Raw genomic sequence first — 19287 nt, forward strand, 5'->3', positions numbered from 1 at the left:
AAAGAAAAGTCTATGTCTAGTAACATACCTTTGTAGTTGTCGACGTGTTGAGAGATGCCTGGTCAACAGCAAATGACAAAATGTCATTTTCACTGAAAACAATTGGATTCCCTATTTCAGGAGATGCTGTACCCAGAGAATCAACTCTCAGCTGACAGTAGAGGGTTTCAGAAGTGGAGCTTTTGCTTTCATCAGGTAGCGAAAGAACACTGGAATTATGCAGCTTTGATGTGTGACCTATAATGCAAGTAAGTACATACACAATCAACAGTGCTGTCAGACAAACAATGATATGCATTACTGAATAACTATCATATGCACAATTTTTCTTTGTCCTTTTAGATGGATGCAATGTGGATTGGAAAAAGCAAGTTACTTCCTATGCGGCAGGACAGCAGAAAGGAAACAAAGAAACAGGAATTGTGTCTTGTGTTTTATCTCAGTAACTACCAAGTTAAAACTGACATGTAAAGATAAGGAATGCTTGAGTCTTTTATGTAATCAATTGGCCACTCCTCCCCCCCCCCCCCCCCATGTGAGTCTTTAAGCCAGACTTCTAGGGAACCAGATAGTCTTTTTATCCCTTACTCATGTATAAAATACACTCTAAAACAATCATCACTCCTAGTTGTCAGCCCATATGGCAGGAGACAGTCAGGCTGGTATACCACTGCTGGCCAGGATGTCTCCAGACATGTCTTCGCTGGTCATTGGGACTCAATTCGAAGTGGGACTCATTACTGAAAAAATTCTACTCCATTCAATGAGAAGCCAAGCCAAAGACATGTCTGGAGACACCCCAGACAGCAGGGCAATATTGATCTCACTTTCATTTGCCATAAGGCCCGACAACCAGGGATGATGGTCTGGGATGCCATATCTTTTTACAGCACACCCCTTTGGTTGTCAACCGCAGTACCTTTACAGTACAGTGGTACAATGAAAATATTCTACACCTCATTTTGTTGGCCCTCATAACAAGCCATCCTGGTCTTACATTTCAATAAAATAATGCCCACCCACAACCATGTGAGTTTCTACTGTTTGTTTTCGTGCTTGCCAAACCTTACTTTGACCAGCCAGGTCACCGGATCCCTCTCAATTGAGAACATTTGGAGGATTATGGCCAGGACATTTCAATCATCTTGTAACTTTGATGACCTAACATGCCAATTGGACAGAATTTGGCACAATACCCCTCAGGAGCACACGAAACAACTCTAGCAATCCATGCCAAGTCGAAGAAATGCTCGCATAAGCAACAGATGTTGGCAAACACATTACTGACTCACTCAATTTGTGAGGCACTTTCTTTGAATAAATCATTCAACTTTTCTCATGCTGTAATCAATTGTTTGTCTGTACAGGTACATTATATCACATCTACCGATTTCCATCCAATATGGATAATTCCTTGGTGATATGTCTTTTTTTTTCTTTTTTTTCCCTTAAGAGTGTACTTGGAACATGACAATAAATAAGAGGCAGCATTTGACAACAGTATCGTTAGAATAATTACAATTTAGTGATGTTTGATTACAGATATTATGACAAGTTATTTGACTAATAAGGAGGGATACAAGTCTGTAATTTGGGGAGAGAAAGTTACAAGTTAAGAAAGAAACTGCATATACACATACTGTTTACAAAAACGACTCTTTTTGTTATATGATGCGAAAATATGACTAAGTACAGATGCCAATTACTTAATATAGGTTTAATTCAGCCTAAAGTCAGGGAACTATAATACAGGAGTGTGATGCTTCAGCACTTTACATGAAATCTGGTCAATTACAGTGGCTTTTTAATGCTCTTTACAAAAATGTAATCTGTTTTCTTCTAACACTCACAGGTTTTAGATAATTCCTCATGTTTCCTATTTTTAAATTTCCATCGTTATATATACTGCAATAGATTTTAAAGTGATTCAACATGGTCGACTGTGAAAAGAGTTATACTTCTGGAGTTGTTTAGAGGCACGTACATGCATCACAGTCATTTGAGTATAAATTTGAAATGAAATTTGTATGTCAACATTACCATGTTATGTCATATCAGTCTAATAATGGTGACATAATCAAGAAGGTCATGTATGTACAGCCCTGATGTGTTTTGTCACATCTGCAGCTCTCTGTCTCTCAAAATCAGAAGAAGAACATAACCACATTTGTCAAAAAATAAACCTACCTTATTTCAGTTTAACCCTTTAACTGCTCTGGACGTGTCAACGCGCGCATCTTTATACCTGTCCCTGTGTGTTCTGAATGTGTTTACATGTGTCACCAGTGCTTCTACCTGATACTCTGAACGTGTCTATGTGTAGACACGTTCAGAGTACCAGGTGGAAGGACTGGTGGCGCATGTAAACACGTTCAGAGCACACAGGGACAGGTACAAAGACGCACGTGTTAACACATCCAGAGCAGTTAAAGGGTTAAGGTTAGGAGACCACGACAAAACTTTTACGCCACATTCTGTTTGGCCAACATGCATTGCATGTTTGAGGAAATCCCATTCAGGATTCCAATAGTATGGAGAGAACAAGAAAACCATGTAGGTGATTGATATTTTCATATGGTGAAAGTTGGTGAGTGTAACAAGAACAGTATGAAAGGAATTGATTACCCAAAACTAAAATCCAACAATGGAAACTCCAGGTAGGAATAACAACAATGTAGGAAAAAACAGATTGCTACTTACCATAAAGAAGACACGTCAAGTCGCAGACAGGCACAATTAAAAGACACTTACAAAAAGCTTTCAGAAACAGCCTTCATCATTAAAAGAGAGACACACGCCATTTAGACACACAAACACGCACACCTCATGCACACATGACCACCAACTCCAACATGTCACGTTCGGATGCTGCTATCATGTGGGAGGCAAGCAGCAATCTGGAGGAGACAAGGAAGGGGAAGGGATAATAGTGTATAGGTGGGGAGAGAGACAAATGCAGTCCGTGGACTGTGCTGGGACCAGACTGCCAACAGGTGCAGCATCAGGTGGTTGTGGTGCAGGGGGATGAACAAAAAAGGAGCAAAAAGGAGAGGAGTGGGAAAAGATGGGTGGATTTGTTGGCAGAGGTCTACAAATAAAGAAGGTGAGAGATGGGAAAGCAATGATAGGACAGAGAAGGTGGAAACTGTTGAGTGGAAGGTGTGGGAAAAATATGTTACCATAGGTTGGGTCCGGGATAATTACGGAAAAGGAGAATGTGTTTTAAGGATAACCCCCATCTGTGCAGTTGAGGAAATCTGGTGGTGGAGGGAAGGATCCAGATGGTTCAGGTAGTGAAGCAGCCATTGAAATCAAGTGTGTTATGTTTAACTGCACGTTGTGCCACAGGGTATTCTACATTGGTCTTGAACACAGTTTGGCGTTGTCCATTCATCCTGGTGGACAGCTAGTTGGTAGTCATTCCAATATAAAAAGCTGTGTAATTATTGCAGCAGATCTGGTACATGACTGCTTTCACAGGTGCCCCAACCCCCGATGGGGTTGGATAAACCTGTAATAAGAGTGGAATAGTAAATGATGGGTGGGTGGATTGGGGAAGTTTAGCATTTGGGTCTTCCACATGTATGTGATCCTTGTGGCAAGGAGTTGGGATTGGGAGTGGCATAGGGATGGACTAGAATGTTGTGTAGGTTGGGTGGGCAATGGAACATCACTATAGGAGGGGTGGGAAGTATCTTGGGTGTTGGATGTGGTTCAGTTGTTATAGTCTGGGGTGATACTGGGTGATGAAGGGAACACTCCTTTGTGGTTGGTTCTTGGGGGTGGTTGGAGGATTAGGAGTGTGAGGGAAAATGACATGGGAGGTCTATTTGTGGACTAGGTATGCAGGACAGTGCCTGTCTGTGCAGGCCTTGGTGAGACTCTCAGAATACTGAGTAAGGAAGGTCTTGACCCTGCAGATAAGCTGTCCCTGAGTGGTCAGGCTGTATAGGAGGGATTTTTTTGTGTGAAAGGGATGACTGCTGTCAAAATGCAGGTACTGTTGGTGGCTGATTGGTTAAATGTGGACAGAGGTGCGAATGGAGCCATCAGAGTGGAGGAGGTCAACATCTAGGCTGGCCTGAGGAGGACCACATGAAGTGGATGGGAGAGGTGTTGAGGCTGTGACGGAACCAAGATAGGGTGTCTTGCCCTTGAGTCCAGATCATGAAGATATCATCAATGAAACTGATTCAGGCTAGGGGTTTGGTGTTTTGGAAAGCTAGGAAGGTCTCCTCTAGATGGCCCATAAAAAGGTTGGCAAAGGAAGATATCATGTGGTGCCCATGGCTTTGCTGTGGATTTGTTTATATACCTTCCCTTCAAATGAGTAGCTGTAGCTTAGTATAAAGTTAGTAAGTATGAGGAATGAGGCAGAGGATTTGGAGTCTGAAGGATGTTGGGAAAGGTATAGTTCAATAGCAGTAAGACAATAGACATGTTGGATGTTGGTGTACAGGGAGCTGGCATCAACAGTGACAGGTAGGGATCCTGGATGTAAAGAGGTAGGGATGGTGGAGAGTTGGTGAAGGATGTGGTTGGTGTTTTTGATGTGGGAGGCTAGATTACAGGCAACTGGTTGGAGGTCCTTGTCAGTGAGGGCCGAAATTCTTTCAGTTTAGGCACAATAACTAGCCACAATGGGGCATCCACGATTTTGGGTTTTTGGATTTTGGGGAGTATGTAGAAGCATGGAAGCATATATTTGCTACCAATCCCTCCAACCAAAACCACCCAGATTCCAACACTGAACCCTCCCCCGTCCAGTTCATACCAACATCAAACTGTGATCCTCCCCCCTCTCACCTAACCACTGCTGGTCACCTCCCAGGTCTTCCATACCTTCAACTTAGCTTCACCATCCTTCCCCAGGTCCTTTCTTCAGAAAACAACCTCTCAGAAGGAGAAAGAACAGCCATATACAACATCAAAACAAATCATGACCCAATCATCCGACTTGCAGACAAAGGTTCCACCACTGTTGTTTTGAATCGCATTGAATACCTGGCAGAAGGCCCCTGCCAATTACGTGACTACTCCACCTATAAACTCTGTCAGAGTGATCCCATCCCAGAAGTCCAACACAAACTCTAATCTCTGCTTGAAGCATTAGGCCCTTCCCAGAACATCTCCTATGAAGCCATTTCCCTCCTCCCCCTATGACACCCCACACACCCATGTACTACATGCCCCCCCCAAAATCAATAAACACAACAATCCTCGGTGCCCCACTATGACCAGTTATTGTGGCCCTCCTGAAATAATTTCAGCTCTCATTGACCAACACATCCAAACCAGTTGCCCGTAATCTAGCCTCCCACGTCAGAGACACCAACCACTTCCTCACTGTTGACGCCACCTCCCTGTGGTCTTACCACAATTGAACACTATCTTTCCAACATCATTCAGTCTCCAAACCCACTATGCCATTCCTCTACCCACTCTTCTGTCCACATTAAATGCACCAAACACCAACAGTACTAGTATTTTGACAGCTGTCATCCCTTTCACACCAAAAAGGCCCTCCCATTCAGCCTGGTCACCTAGGGGTGGTGTATCTACAGTGACAAAAAACACCTGCACTCAGTTGCTAAAGGGTCTCACCAAGGCCTTCACAGACAGGCACTATCCCGCAGACCTATTCCGCAAACACATCTCCCGTGCCATTTCCTCTCACACTCCAAATCCTCCCACCACCCCCAAGAACCAACCACAAAGGAATGTCCCCTTCATTACCCAGGATAACACTGGATGCGAACAACCTAACCATGTCCTTCACCAGGACTTCGATTACCTATCATCATGTCCTGAAATGAGGTCATCATACTCGAGATACTTCTCACCCCTCCTAAAATAGTGTTCCATCACCCACCCAATCTATAAAATATCCTAGTCCATGCCTGTGCCACACCTAATTCCAACCCCTTGCCACAAGGATCATATCCATGTGAAAGACCAAGGTACAAAATCTGCCCAATCCACTCACCCAGCACTATCTACTCCAGTCCTGTCATAGGTTTTCCCTACCCCATCAGGGGCCAGGCCACCTGTGAAAGTAGCCATGTCACTTATAAGCTCTACTGCAATCACTGTGCAGCTTTTTATATTGGTGTGACTTCCAACCAGCTGTCCACCAGGATGAAAGGCCACCACTAAACTGTGGCCAAGAGCCTCTGGCACAACGTGCAGCTGAACATAACACACTTCATTTCAATAGCTGCTTCACAACCTGAACCATCTGGGTCCTCCCCTTCCCCACCAACTATTTTGAACTGTTCAGATGGGAGTTATACTTACATTCTCAACTCCTGTTAATTACTCGGCCTCAACCTATGTTAACATACTGTTCCCACACCCTCCATCCAACCGTTTCCAGCCCCTAACCCTGTCATCTCCTTCCTATTCACATTTCTCACCCTCTTTATTTGCAGCCCTCATCATCCTCACTCCTCTCCTTTTTTGCCAACCTCTCTGCCCCACAACCTCCTGACACTGCACCTGATGGCAGTCTAGTTCCTGCACACTCCACCAGACTGCATTTCTCTCTCCCCCACTCATACACCACTATCCCTTCCCCTTCCCTGCCCCCTCCAGATTGCTGCTTGCATCCCAAATTACAGTTGCATTCCACCTCGAGATGCTTGGGTTTGTGGTCATGTGTGCGTGAGGTGTGTTTGCTTGTGTGTGTGTGTGTGTGTGTGTGTGTGTGTGTGTGTGTGTGTGAGGTCTGCTCGCTTGTGTGTGCCGCTCTTTTACTGATGAAGGCTGCAGCCAAAAGCTTTATGTAAGTGTCTTTTAATTGTGCAACTTGATGTGTCTTCTTTACAGTCAGTAGCAATCTGTCTTTTCCTACATTGTTGAAAAACTTAAAATCAGCCATAAGATCAATACTACATGGTCCTAACACTCCCATGCCTGAACCACCCACTACTTTAGAATCTTCATCACCATCACCATCACCACCACCACCACAACCACCACCAAGTGAAACTTCAGATCCTCATTACGACGCCACACCCACAAAAGAAGTCTCAGTTGAAGGAAAATCATTTGCTCATCCCCGGCAACTGGTCACTCATGAGAATAGGAATTTTGTGAGTATTTTATTATAGAAGGCTCTCTTGTTTATTGTGCAAACACTGAAAGTGTGTTATGAAGATATGATGTTACATACAACACTAATGAATGAAGGCTATTTATAGGTTCTAAAAAAACAAGGCCTACACATTGGTAATAAGTACGGTTCAGCACCAGTAGCATATTCTGTGCACTTAAAAGAAAGCTACAAAAATATGGAGATGCTGCTGAAGGCATTAAATTATTGGAAACATCAATGGATTGTGTGCGGAGAGCTGAAAGTAATAGGACAGCTCCCCTGTGACAACAGTCAGGCCGTAAAAAGTCTTCTTGCTTCCTGTGTCTCTGGGATGTTTGTGCCTGTGAATTGCATTGGAGTAGAACAGAATGGTTTACGGAACAACAATGAATCCTAGGGAGAAAAATGTGATAAGAGAACCTCTAGTGAAACGAGAGAAAAACATCCTGCTACTTCTTCATATTAAACTGGAAACCACGAAGCAATTCGACAAAGCATTGCCTAATGATTGCTTTAAGTATATTGTGCTGTGTGGTTCTGTTTACTACATACATTTGTAAATAGTTTGCAGTTACTAGTACAGCTGTAAGTGTCTTTATTAATATGTTAGAATGTCTTAACATTGTATAAATATGACAATTTTTTAAAACATTATTATAGGTTTCTCATATGTGACAGCCAAAATCTGACTTCACATTCTTCAACAGAGGCCAGCAATCAATAAAAATTACCCTTCAGGATTAAAAGTCTTGAACAAAAATAAAATTTCACAGCCCTGGGTTACTGATGCAGTAACTCTACTCCTCAATGAAGACCGGGGAACATACACACATACACTTAAAAGTAGTCAAGAATGGATATTCATAATTACTGCAAAAGAAATTAGCCATAAAATGAAAGTAATTGGATTCAGGCAGGCTCTCTCTCTCTCTCTCTCTCTCTCTCTCTCTCTCTCTCTCTCTCTCTCTCTCTCTGCCCCCCCTCCTCTCTCTCTCTCTCTATCTCTCTCTCTCTCTCTCTCTGCCCCCCCCTCTCTCTCTCTCTCTCTCTCTCTCTCTCCCAACACACACACACACACACACACACACACACACACACACACACACACACACACACACACGAGTTTCATCTTGTACGTGTCACATGATCTAGAGTGTTTCAAATGAATCTTTTGCTGTGGCGTAGCAAGACAGCCACGCCACGGAAGTAGCTGAAAGGCATGCGTTTAGTTCACGCAGGCAAGAGATAGGTCTGTAACAGGATACGTAATGAATGCTATAAAGAAAAGTACATAGCTTCTGGAATACTTAACTTTAATCCATCCTTGGTACATCGCTATTGACGATATAAGTGAGACTCCATAGATACATGCAACGTTACTAATGGCGCCTGGCTAGGTCGTAGCCATTGACTTAGCTGAAGGCTATTATAACTATCTGCTCTGCAAATGAGCGAGGCTTCGACAGTGTGCATCGCTAGCTCCGTCGTCCGTACAACTGGGGCGGGTGCTATCCCGTATCTCGAGACCTGCCTTGTGGTGGCGCTCGGTCTGCGATCACACAGTGGTGACACGCGGGTCCGACATGTATTAATGGACCGTGGCCGATTTAAAACTACCACCTAGCAAGTGTGGTGTCTGGCGGTGACACCACATCTTTCACCTGTTCACCTCCACATTTACCTCTTATTGTTGCTTTCATTTCAAATTTTTATCTTTATCTGGGTGAAGGCATTTTGTAATGAAAGTTACTGCTATCAGGTTTTTTTGTCATGAGCCACAATGTTGAAGAAAGCAATTCATCCTCCTGGTCTCCCAAAAACTTACACTGATGTCCAAAATTAAAGCAAAACACAGAAATTTTGCAAGGTTGTGATTATTTTGCCATGAAACAGAATAAACAGGTGCTAGTAAAGTAGAAACACTGTACAGAATGCAGAACATAAATAACTGCTATATGCATAACAGAAGACAAAAATGTTCATTTTTTTCCAACTTAACAGATTTCCACACACATTCTGACAACTGGTTTACGTGCTCAATACGGGGTGTGACCGACTCTGGCAGCAATACTGGCCCGACAATGACACAGCATGCTGTGAAAGATGTCATCAATCTCATGTTGAGACAATAACACCCATACTTCCGGCAAAGCTGCTCGCAAGTCTTGTACAGTGGTTGATGGATGCTGACATGATGCAACTTATCTGCCTAGTGCATCCCAGACATGCTCTATGGAAGTTAAATTAGGAGAGCAAGCAGTTCACGCCCATTCTCTATGAGGTCAAGCGTTATCATCCCTCAAATCGAAAGCTGTGTTCACACCACCTAGCAACAACTGCACATGAGGCCCCAAGATACCATCACAATACCTAACAGCAGTTAAACCTTGCCGATTCACCCGTACAATTACATGAAAAGGTGTTCGAGTGGTCCACATAATCACTGCCCACACCATTAGGGATCCTCCTCAATATTGGTCTGTTACCACAATGCTTGCATCTTGAAATCGTGCTTTATGTTCCTTCCAGATGCTTGGAGAATCACTCTCCAGACCAAATTTGGACTTATCTGTGCAAAGAATACTGGTCCACAGTTTGATGTCCATGTGGTATATTGATGACTCCACTCTAGACGTTTCCTTCTGTGAAGACACATCAGAGGTACATATACAGCAGGTCTGCGACAATGAAGGCCACTCTGCCGAAGCCCTCTGTCACCATCTGTCTCAATATAACATGTCCAGTGGATGCTGCAAGGTCAAATGCCAGTTGCTGTGCAATACTAAGGTGGTACCGTCATGCCCTTACAGCCAAACAACACTCCTCTCTTTCTAATATCATACTCAGTCCTGCCCTGGTCTTTGGGATACCGTTTCAGTCTCTATAATTTGGCACCACATCCAAAAACAACAGAACGATTCACATTAAGCCATTCAACTACATCATTTTGTGAGTGTGCTTATGGCCCTCCACTACAGAGAGTCTTGTAGGTGTCTTCTTTCTGCCATAGTGCCCTCTGCGACTCTATACACAGCAATTGTGGATGTGGGACTACTCGGTACACACTGGGCTGTTTGATAGGTGTCCTGATTTCATTGTTGTCATGGTTGTCCATTGACTGGAATGCCACATTCCATGCTGAACACAATTTTACAGACACCTGTTGACAGTTTGTATGATTATACCATGAATTAGACACAAGATGTGAAAATAGCAGTTTGTTGCTTTAATTTTGGACACCAGTGTAGTTATAACTTAAGATATTCATTAACTCTTGTCATGAACTTATCTCACTATCTTCAATAATTCTGATGTATTTCAACTTCACTACCCAAAAGGTTGTGAGAATCTTTGCAATTAGCTTAAATGACAAGACCTCTGATATACTGTAAACCTGACAGAGGTCAGAGCAGCACTTCTCATTACACTAAGGAGAGAAGCTACATTTAAAATCAGACTAAAGGCTGAGGGATGTGTGCTTTTAACAGCATAAACATAACATTATAAATCCAATTCTCAATGTTTAAACACAGACTGCTGAATGCACATCATCTTGTTTGCCTTGCTGAGAACTCATATTGGTGTCTTGTTTTCAGCCATTTGTTTGTCAGGTTTATTGCTGGCTGTGTCTCAGTACTCATCTGAGAAGTACAAATCCTGAAACAGAATACTGTGGCCACTCATTAGCCCAGGACAGAGACAAGTAGCTGTGGAATCATTTGCTACTTTTAGCTCTCTCCACACTGAGGTGATCCTTCCTGCAGGTTCTGGAACTCCTTACCATACCATTATATGTCTGTCAGACAGATGAAGTAAAACAACTTAAGTTCTGAGGGAAGAAGTGATAACTAAAAGGTTTCTCGAGTGACAATGTATGTCTGTCAGAAATGGCAAAGGACTCAAAAGACCAGCTGATTGGAATAGCCAGTGCCTCGAAGAGAGATAACATTAAAAAAAACAGTTTTAACAAAAGTGAAATGAGAGTAATGGAGTGCAGCTTAATAAATTCAGAGGATTCTGGGGGTATTAGATTGGAAAATACACACTAAAGGTATGGTAGTGCACAAGTTTTGCTTTCTGGGCAACAAAATAACTGGTGAAGGCATACAGAAAATGGGTACAAAATGCACACTAGCAATAGGAAGGAAAGCTTTCATGAATATGAGAAATATTTCAGCACTGAATACAAATTTAAATTTTGGAAACATATTTTAGAGAGTATAAGTTGGAGTGTAGGCTTCATGTGTATGTGAAATAGTGCAGATAAAAAGAGAACAGAAGCTTTCACTACATGGTGCTGCAGGACAGCAATGGGTAATAAAACCGGTACCATGTTCCACGATAGTATCTCAGTAATTTAGATGACAGTTGATTAAATACGAGGTGCATTCAAGTTCTAAGGCCTCCGATTTTTTTTCTAATTAACTACTCACCCGAAATCGATGAAACTGGCATTACTTCTCGATGTAATCGCCCTGCAGACGTACTCATTTTTCACAACGCTGACACCATGATTCCATGGTAGCGGCAAAGGCTTCTTTAGGAGTATGTTTTGACCACTGGAAAATCGCTGCGGCAATAGCAGCACGGCTGGTGAATGTGCGGCCAAGGAGAGTGTCTTTCATTGTTGGAAAAAGCCAAAAGTCACTAGGAGCCAGGTCAGGTGAGTAGGGAGCATGAGGAATCACTTCAAAGTTGTTATCACGAAGAAACTGTTGCGTAACGTTAGCTCGATGTGCGGGTGCGTTGTCTTGGTGAAACAGCACACGCGCAGCCCTTCCCGGACGTTTTTGTTGCAGTGCAGGAAGGAATTTGTTCATCTCTGGGACGTATTGACAATGAACGCGGCCTCATTTTAAAACAATTCGCATGTTTCTATCTCTTTCCAGCCCGGAGAAAAAAAATCGGAGGCCTTAGAACTTGAATGCACCTCGTAAATTTCCCTTCCTGAATTACTGTTTTCTCCACTGAAAGCTCTGGATTCTTATCATGTTTAAGTGCACCATTGTGCAACAAAACATGCTGTTCTGGGCTTCTGCACAGCTGAACTGTATTCAGTGCATATCGTTTGCATATTCTGTCAGTCAGGTAAGATAAAATGGTCATATTTATGTGAGTTAAAGCAGTGCATTAGACAGCATTTTTTCCACTTTGTTATTAAGTCTTTTGATTTTTTCTGTATACTGCAACCTCTTCATCTTCCTGTCTTTTCAGATCTCTGGACGTTACAACAGTCTTAATGATGAGTTCCACAGCAATTGGATATGCCTCACTTCGCAGTTTACAAAGGGTGTTCTGCTGGGTAGAATCAACAGCTGCAACAGATTGTGCTCAATTATGAAGCCCATTTTTTAGTGATTATGAAGTTTAGTTCAGTCAATACTCAGATAAATTGCTTAATGTCTACAAACCGTTTCAACTGACTATTCATTATCAATAGATCATAAAGTTGGGCTCTGGATAATGAATAAGTCAGTTGAAAATGGTTTAGTCTTTTTAATCAGTTTATACAAGAACTGATTGAAATAAACTTACTACGCTAACCCCCCCCCCCCCTACACCCCCCCCCCCCTCTCTCTCTCTCTCTCTCTCTCTCTCTCTCTCTGTGTGTGTGTGTGTGTGTGTGTGTGTGTGTGTGTGTGTGTGTGTGTGTGTGTGTGTGCGCACACACGTGCACATGTGCTTGCCTGCCTGTCTGAGCACTTTAAAAACAAGACACTGCACACTCTCAGGTCTGGATGCCTGATGCATGCACTAATTCTGTTGTAGAGGTGTCAGACTCAACAAATGTCTGAAGTAGTGCTGGAGGGAACTGACACCATGAATCCTGCAGGGGTGTCCATAAATCTGTAAGAGTTTGTGGGGGTGGAGATCTCTTCTGAACAGCACATTGCAAGGCGTCCCAGATATGTGGCAGAGACTCAACTAATGTCTGAAGTAGTGCTGGAGGGAACTGACACCATGAATCCTGCAGGGCTGTCCATAAATCCGTAAGAGTGCAACGGGTGGAGATCTCTTCTGAACAGCATGTTGCAAGGTATTCCAGATGTACTCAATAATGTTCACGTCTCGGGAGTTTGGTGGCCAGTGGAAGTGTTTTAACTCAGAAGAGCATTCCTGGAGCCACTCTGTAGCAGTTTCGGACATGTGGGTGTCACATTGTCCTGCTGGAATTACCAAGTCCATCAGAATCTACAATCAACATGAATGGATGCAGGTGATCAAACAGGATGCTTATGTATGTGTCACCTCTCAGAGTTGTATCAGTTCTATGTCACTCCAACTGCGCACTCTCCACGCCATTACAGAGCCTCCACCAGCTTCAACAGTCTCCTGCTGACATGCAGGGTCCATAGTTTATGAGGTTGTCTCCATATCCATACACGGCTATCCACCCAATACAATTTGAAATGAGATTCATCCAACCAGGCAACATGTTTCCAGTCATCAATAGCCCAATGTCAGTGTTGACGGGCCCAGGCGAGGCGTAAAGCTTCATGTCGTGCAGTCATCATGGGTACACAAGTGGGCCTTCAACTCAGAAAGCCCATGTCGATGATGTTTTGTTGAATAGTTTGCATGCTGACACTTGCAATTTCCAGAAGGGATGCCCTTCTGACACATTGAATGATTCTCTTCAGTCATTGTTGGTCCTGTTCTTGCAGAATCTTTTGCCAGCTGCACTGATGTTGGAGATTTGATGTTTTACCAGATTCCTGATATTCATAGTATCATTGCTACCTTGCAGATGCTGTGTCCCATTGCTTGTGCGCCGACTACAACACCACATTCAAACTCACTTAAGTCTTGATAACCCACCATTGTAGTAGCAGTAACTGTTCTAACAATAGCACCAGACAATTGTTGTCTTACACAAGCATTGCCGACCGCAGCACCGTATTCTGCCAGTTTACATATCTCTGTATTTGAATACACATGCCTATACCAGTTTCTTTGGCACTTCAGTGTAATTTTTAGTACTAGATCAGCATTTGTGATATGATTACTGTAGCAGATATAGGAAATAAAATATTCTGCCCCTCAAGAGGGACTGATGACCTTGGTGTTTGGTCCCCTACCCAAAATCAATCAACCAAACAACCAGCTCTCTCAAGAGAAGTGAGTCAAAAAGGACTTTACAACTTTGGAATGATATGGAAATTTCTTGAGATAACTTACAGAATTGGTAGATGAGTCATATTGTAGCAAACAACCTCAAGTTTCACATAAAAGCTCCAAGTGTCATTTTGGTTCAGTGTGACTACCATTTATGAAGTGGCAAACATTCCACTGGTAATCAATTTCTTCCCACACTCATTGAAGCAAATCGAGTGTAACCTGTGGAATGGCAGCATAGATACAATTTTTCAGGTTGGCTAAACTCTTTGGTGGGTAGGAACATACACATGGTGTTTAATGAAACCCCAGAGGAAGAAATTCCAGTGGTGTCAAGTCTGGGGAATGAGGTGGCATGCGGTTGGCCCTCCATAACCAATCCACTGACATGGGAGGCAATTAAAGAGGTAACCTCAAACTTCCACAAGGAAATGAAGTGATGCACCATCTTGCTGGTAGTAAAACATCCCATCAACATTATCTTTATAAATCTGTGGAATTAAAAAGTTTTCAAGTACAGGGTGATTCAAAAAGAATACCACAACTTTAAAAATGTGTATTTAATGAAAGAAACATAATATAACCTTCTGTTATACATCATTACAAAGAATATTTAAAAAGGTTTTTTTTTCACTCAAAAACAAGTTCAGAGATGTTCAATATGGCCCCCTCCAGACACTCGAGCAATATCAACCCGATACTCCAACTCGTTCCACACTCTCTGTAGCATATCAGGCGTAACAGTTTGGATAGCTGCTGTTATTTCTCGTTTCAAATCATCAATGGTGGCTGGGAGAGGTGGCCGAAACACCATATCCTTAACATACCCCCATAAGAAAAAATCGCAGGGGGTAAGATCAGGGCTTCTTGGAGGCCAGTGATGAAGTGCTCTGTCACGGGCTGCCTGGCCTTTGCACAAACACCCATTCTCTGTAAACTGTTTATACCAACGTTTAATACACCACCTATCAGGAGGTTTAACACCATACTTCGTTCGAAATGCACGCTGAACAACTGTCGTCGATTCTCTTCTGCCGTACTCAATAACACAAAAAGCTTTCTGTTGAGCGGTCTCCATCTTAGCATCAACTGACGCTGATGCCTAGTCAACAGCGCCTCAAGCGAACAAATGTACAACTAAATGAAACTTTGTAGCTCCCTTAATTCGCCGACAGATAGTGATTAGCTCTGCCTTTTGTCGTTGCAGAGTTTTAAATTCCTAAAGTTGTGGTATTCTTTTTGAATCACCCTGTATATTCAGATAAACAATATAAGTGACAGTTTTCTCTGTAAAGAAGAAAGGGCTGTACACTTTCAATTTGCTAAGGGCACAAAACACATTAATTTTGGGGCTGCAAAAAATGTGTTCCAGTGTTGCACGTGGATTTTCGGTGACTCATATTCTGCAGTTTTGGGTGTTCAGCATGCCACTGGTAATGAAATGTTGGCTCATCACAGAACATTATTGTGTTCAGGAATGTCTCATCATCCTCTATCTGATGCAACACTTCTGCACAGAGTTCTCCAAAAGCAACCTTATCTGCATCACTAATATGCTGTGCCATAATGAATCTGTGCAGTTTTAAGTGTAAACGTTTACACAGTACTCACCAAACAGTTATTTGCTGAATGCCAATCTCTCAAATTGCACATCTCATTAATTTTTGTCGACTGTAGGCAAAGCTCTCCCTAACCTGTTGGACATAATCATCAACATACGGATGACCTGGTGATTCATTACATTACAGTGAACAATCCGTCTTGGGCCAAGAGTAAGTTGTGGGCCTGCTTGGAGGTGCTTTAGCATTTTCTGAATAAAATTTATGCCAAAAAGTTGCTGCAGAGTTTGTTTCATGAACCAAAACACAAAGCGAGCACACTCCGCACCAGTGAATCAAACTTGAGGTTGTTTGCAACAACGTGACACATCTACCGATTCTGTATGTTATTTCAATAAATTTTTATATCTTTCCAAAGCTGTAAACTCTTTTTTTACTCCCCCTGTATTATCTACATTTATTTTAAATCAATTCTATTTTCCAGTTTGTTAATGAGTGTAATTAACCTCCAAAATTTTAGAAAACTAGTAATTTTTTAGCTCAACTGATTTAAAGATAGTCAGCAGGCTTAGTTTAAAGTTATTTGTTCACTGTCGAGTAAACCATTGTGCCAGCCACAATGCAACCCCACTGTGAATGCTGTTCTCAAACATGGGATGAATTAATTGACATTTGTAGCAGTTGGAAATCGCCATGACTACTGTCAAATGACTGGCATCTGCTGCGAATTGACATGTTGGAAGAGCTCCCAAAAGTCATGTACCTGTGGTATCAAACACACTTCAAGTGTTGTCCTGACCTGTGGATCCCGTCTCCTCTGTAGGAAGTAACAGGGATCTGTTATCGCTGAGCCGTTTCACTGCAAGTGGCATGTTAATGGCAGTAGGTAGGCCGGTGCTGGGGGTGGACTCAGAGTGTTACAACGATCCCCATAGCCAACATGTTTGATGTGCTGTCTTTCACAGAAACAGAAATGAGCCAGTGGGGCTCATTTTACCTGTTTTGGGATAATATGTTTTACCCAGTGTCAGGAGGAGGCAAACACGAAAGGATAGGGGTCTATTAAATATCAGTAGTTAAAATGTACATTAAATAATGGTACCTATTAGGGAAGTGGTAGTGAGGGACAGAAAACGACACCAGATGCACTCAGTGTGCATCCCTGGGAGGCCCCATTCAACATGTTAAGAGACTATTCCAGCAGCCATCGAGGAAACAGGGTGCAAGCAACTGCAGATTGTAGCACACACGGCACAAATGAAAGCTAGTGTCCGAGCTCCAAAGTCATACTTGGATCATTCCAGCTACTTGCATTTATCGAGAATCTCTCATCCAGGTCACAGTCCCATGCGACTGGAAAAAAAGGACAGGTGACTGTGTATGAGAAGGGCAAAAGAACAGACCCACAAAATTAAAGACCAATATCCCTAACATTGGTTTGTTGCAGAATACTTGAACATATTCTCAGTTCGAATATAACAAATTTTCTTACCACTGAGAATATGTACATCAATCAGCATGGTTTTAGAAAGCATCACTCTGTGAGAAACTTAGCTTGCCCTTTTCTCACAAGGTATATTACGAACTCCCCCAATGAACCATGGACCTTGCCATTGGTGGGGAGGCTTGCGTGCCTCAGCGATACAGGTGGCCGTACCGTAGGTGCAACCACAACGGAGGGGTATCTGTTGAGAGGCCAGACAAACGTGTGGTTCCTGAAGAGGGGCAGCAGCCTTTTCAGTAGTTGCAAGGGCAACAGTCTGGACGATTGACTGATCTGGCCTTGTAACACTAACGAAAACAGCCTTGCTGTGCTGGTACTGCGAACGGCTGAAAGCAAGGGGAAACTACAGCCGTAATTTTTCCCGAGGACATGCAGCTTTACTGTATGGTTAATGATGATGGTGTCCTCTTGGGTAAAATATTCCGGAGGTAAAATAGTCCCCCATTCGGATCTCCGGGCGGGGACTACTCAAGAGGACGTCATTATCAGGAGAAAGAAAACTGGCATTCTACGTATCGGAGCATGGAATGTCAGATCCCTTAATCGGGCAGGTAGGTTAGAAAATTTAAAAAGGGAAATGGATAGGTTAAAGTTAGATATAGTGAGAATTAGTGAGGTTCGGTGGCAGGAGGAACAAGACTTTTGGTCAGGCGAATACAGGGTTATAAATACAAAGTCAAATAGGAGTAATGCAGGAGTAGGTTTAATAATGAATAAAAAAGTAGGAATGCGGGTAAGCTACTACAAACAGCATAGTGAACGCATTCTTGTGGCCAAGATAGACACGAAGCCCACGCCTACTACAGTAGTACAAGTTTATATGCCAACTAGCTCTGCAGATGACGAAGATATTGAAGAAATGTATGATGAAATAAAAGAAATTATTCAGATAGTGAAGCGAGACGAAAATTTAATAGTCATGAGTGACTGGAATTCGGTAGTAGGAAAAGGGAGAGAAGGAAACGTAGTCGGTGAATATGGATTGGGGGTAAGTAATGAAAGAGGAAGCCGCCTGGTAGAATTTTGCACAGAGCACAACTTAATCATAACCAACACTTAGTTCAAGAATCACAAAAGAAGGTTGTATACATGGAAGAAGCCTGGAGATACTGACAGATTTCAGATAGATTATATAATGGTAAGACAGAGATTTAGGAACCAGGTTTTAAATTGTAAGTCATTTCCAGGGGCAGATGTGGACTCTGACCACAATCTATTGGTTATGAACTGTAGATTAAAACTGAAGAAACTGCAAAAAGGTGGGAATTAAAGGAGATGGGATCTGGATAAACTGAAAGAACCAGAGGTTGTACAGAGTTTCAGGGAGAGCGTTAGGGAACAAATGGCAGGAATGGGGGAAAGAAATACAGTAGAAGAAGAATGGGTAGCTTTGAGGGATGAAGTAGTGAAGGCAGCAGAGGATCAAGTAGGTAAACAGACGAGGGCTAGTAGAAATCCTTGGGTAACAGAAGAAATATTGAATTTAATTGATGAAAGGAGAAAATATAAAAATGCAGTAAATGAAGCAGGCAAAAAGGAATACAAACGTCTCAAAAATGAGATCGACAGGAAGTGTAAAATGGCTAAGCAGGGATGGCTAGGGGATAAATGCAAGGATGTAGAGGCTTATCTCACTAGGGGTAAGATATATACTACCTACAGGAAAATTAAAGACACCTTTGGAGAAAAGAGAATCACTTGTATGAATATTAAGAGCTCAGATGGAAACCCAGTTCTAAGCAAAGAAGGGAAAGCAGAAAGGTGGAAGGAGTATATAGAGGGTCTATACAAGGGCGATGTACTTGAAGACTATATTATGGAAATGGAAGAGGACGTAGGTGAAGATAAAATGGGAGATATGATACTGCATGAAGAGTTTTGAGAGCACTGAAAGACCTGAGTCGAAACAAGGCCCCGGGAGTAGACAACATTCCACTGGAACTACTGACGGCCTTGGGAGAGCCAGTCCTGACAAAACTCTACCATCTGGTGAGCAAGATGTATGAGACAGG

The 19287-nt window shown here is 42.6% G+C and overlaps 1 protein-coding gene across 2 annotated transcripts in view; it reads right to left on the reverse strand.

Annotated features, from left to right (window-relative positions):
* The window catches only part of LOC124797969 (zinc finger protein 184-like), a 362232-nt gene that overhangs the window by 277146 nt on the left and 65799 nt on the right, over nt 1–19287 (reverse strand). For both annotated transcript variants that reach the window (XM_047261138.1, XM_047261137.1), the window contains exon 4: nt 29–237. In XM_047261138.1, the coding sequence (XP_047117094.1) occupies nt 29–237 (209 nt within the window). The remainder of the gene's footprint in view (nt 1–28; nt 238–19287) is intronic.

Source organism: Schistocerca piceifrons, chromosome 5 (genome assembly GCF_021461385.2).
Source record: "Schistocerca piceifrons isolate TAMUIC-IGC-003096 chromosome 5, iqSchPice1.1, whole genome shotgun sequence".
In the NCBI taxonomy this organism is placed as follows: Eukaryota; Metazoa; Arthropoda; class Insecta; order Orthoptera; family Acrididae; genus Schistocerca; species Schistocerca piceifrons.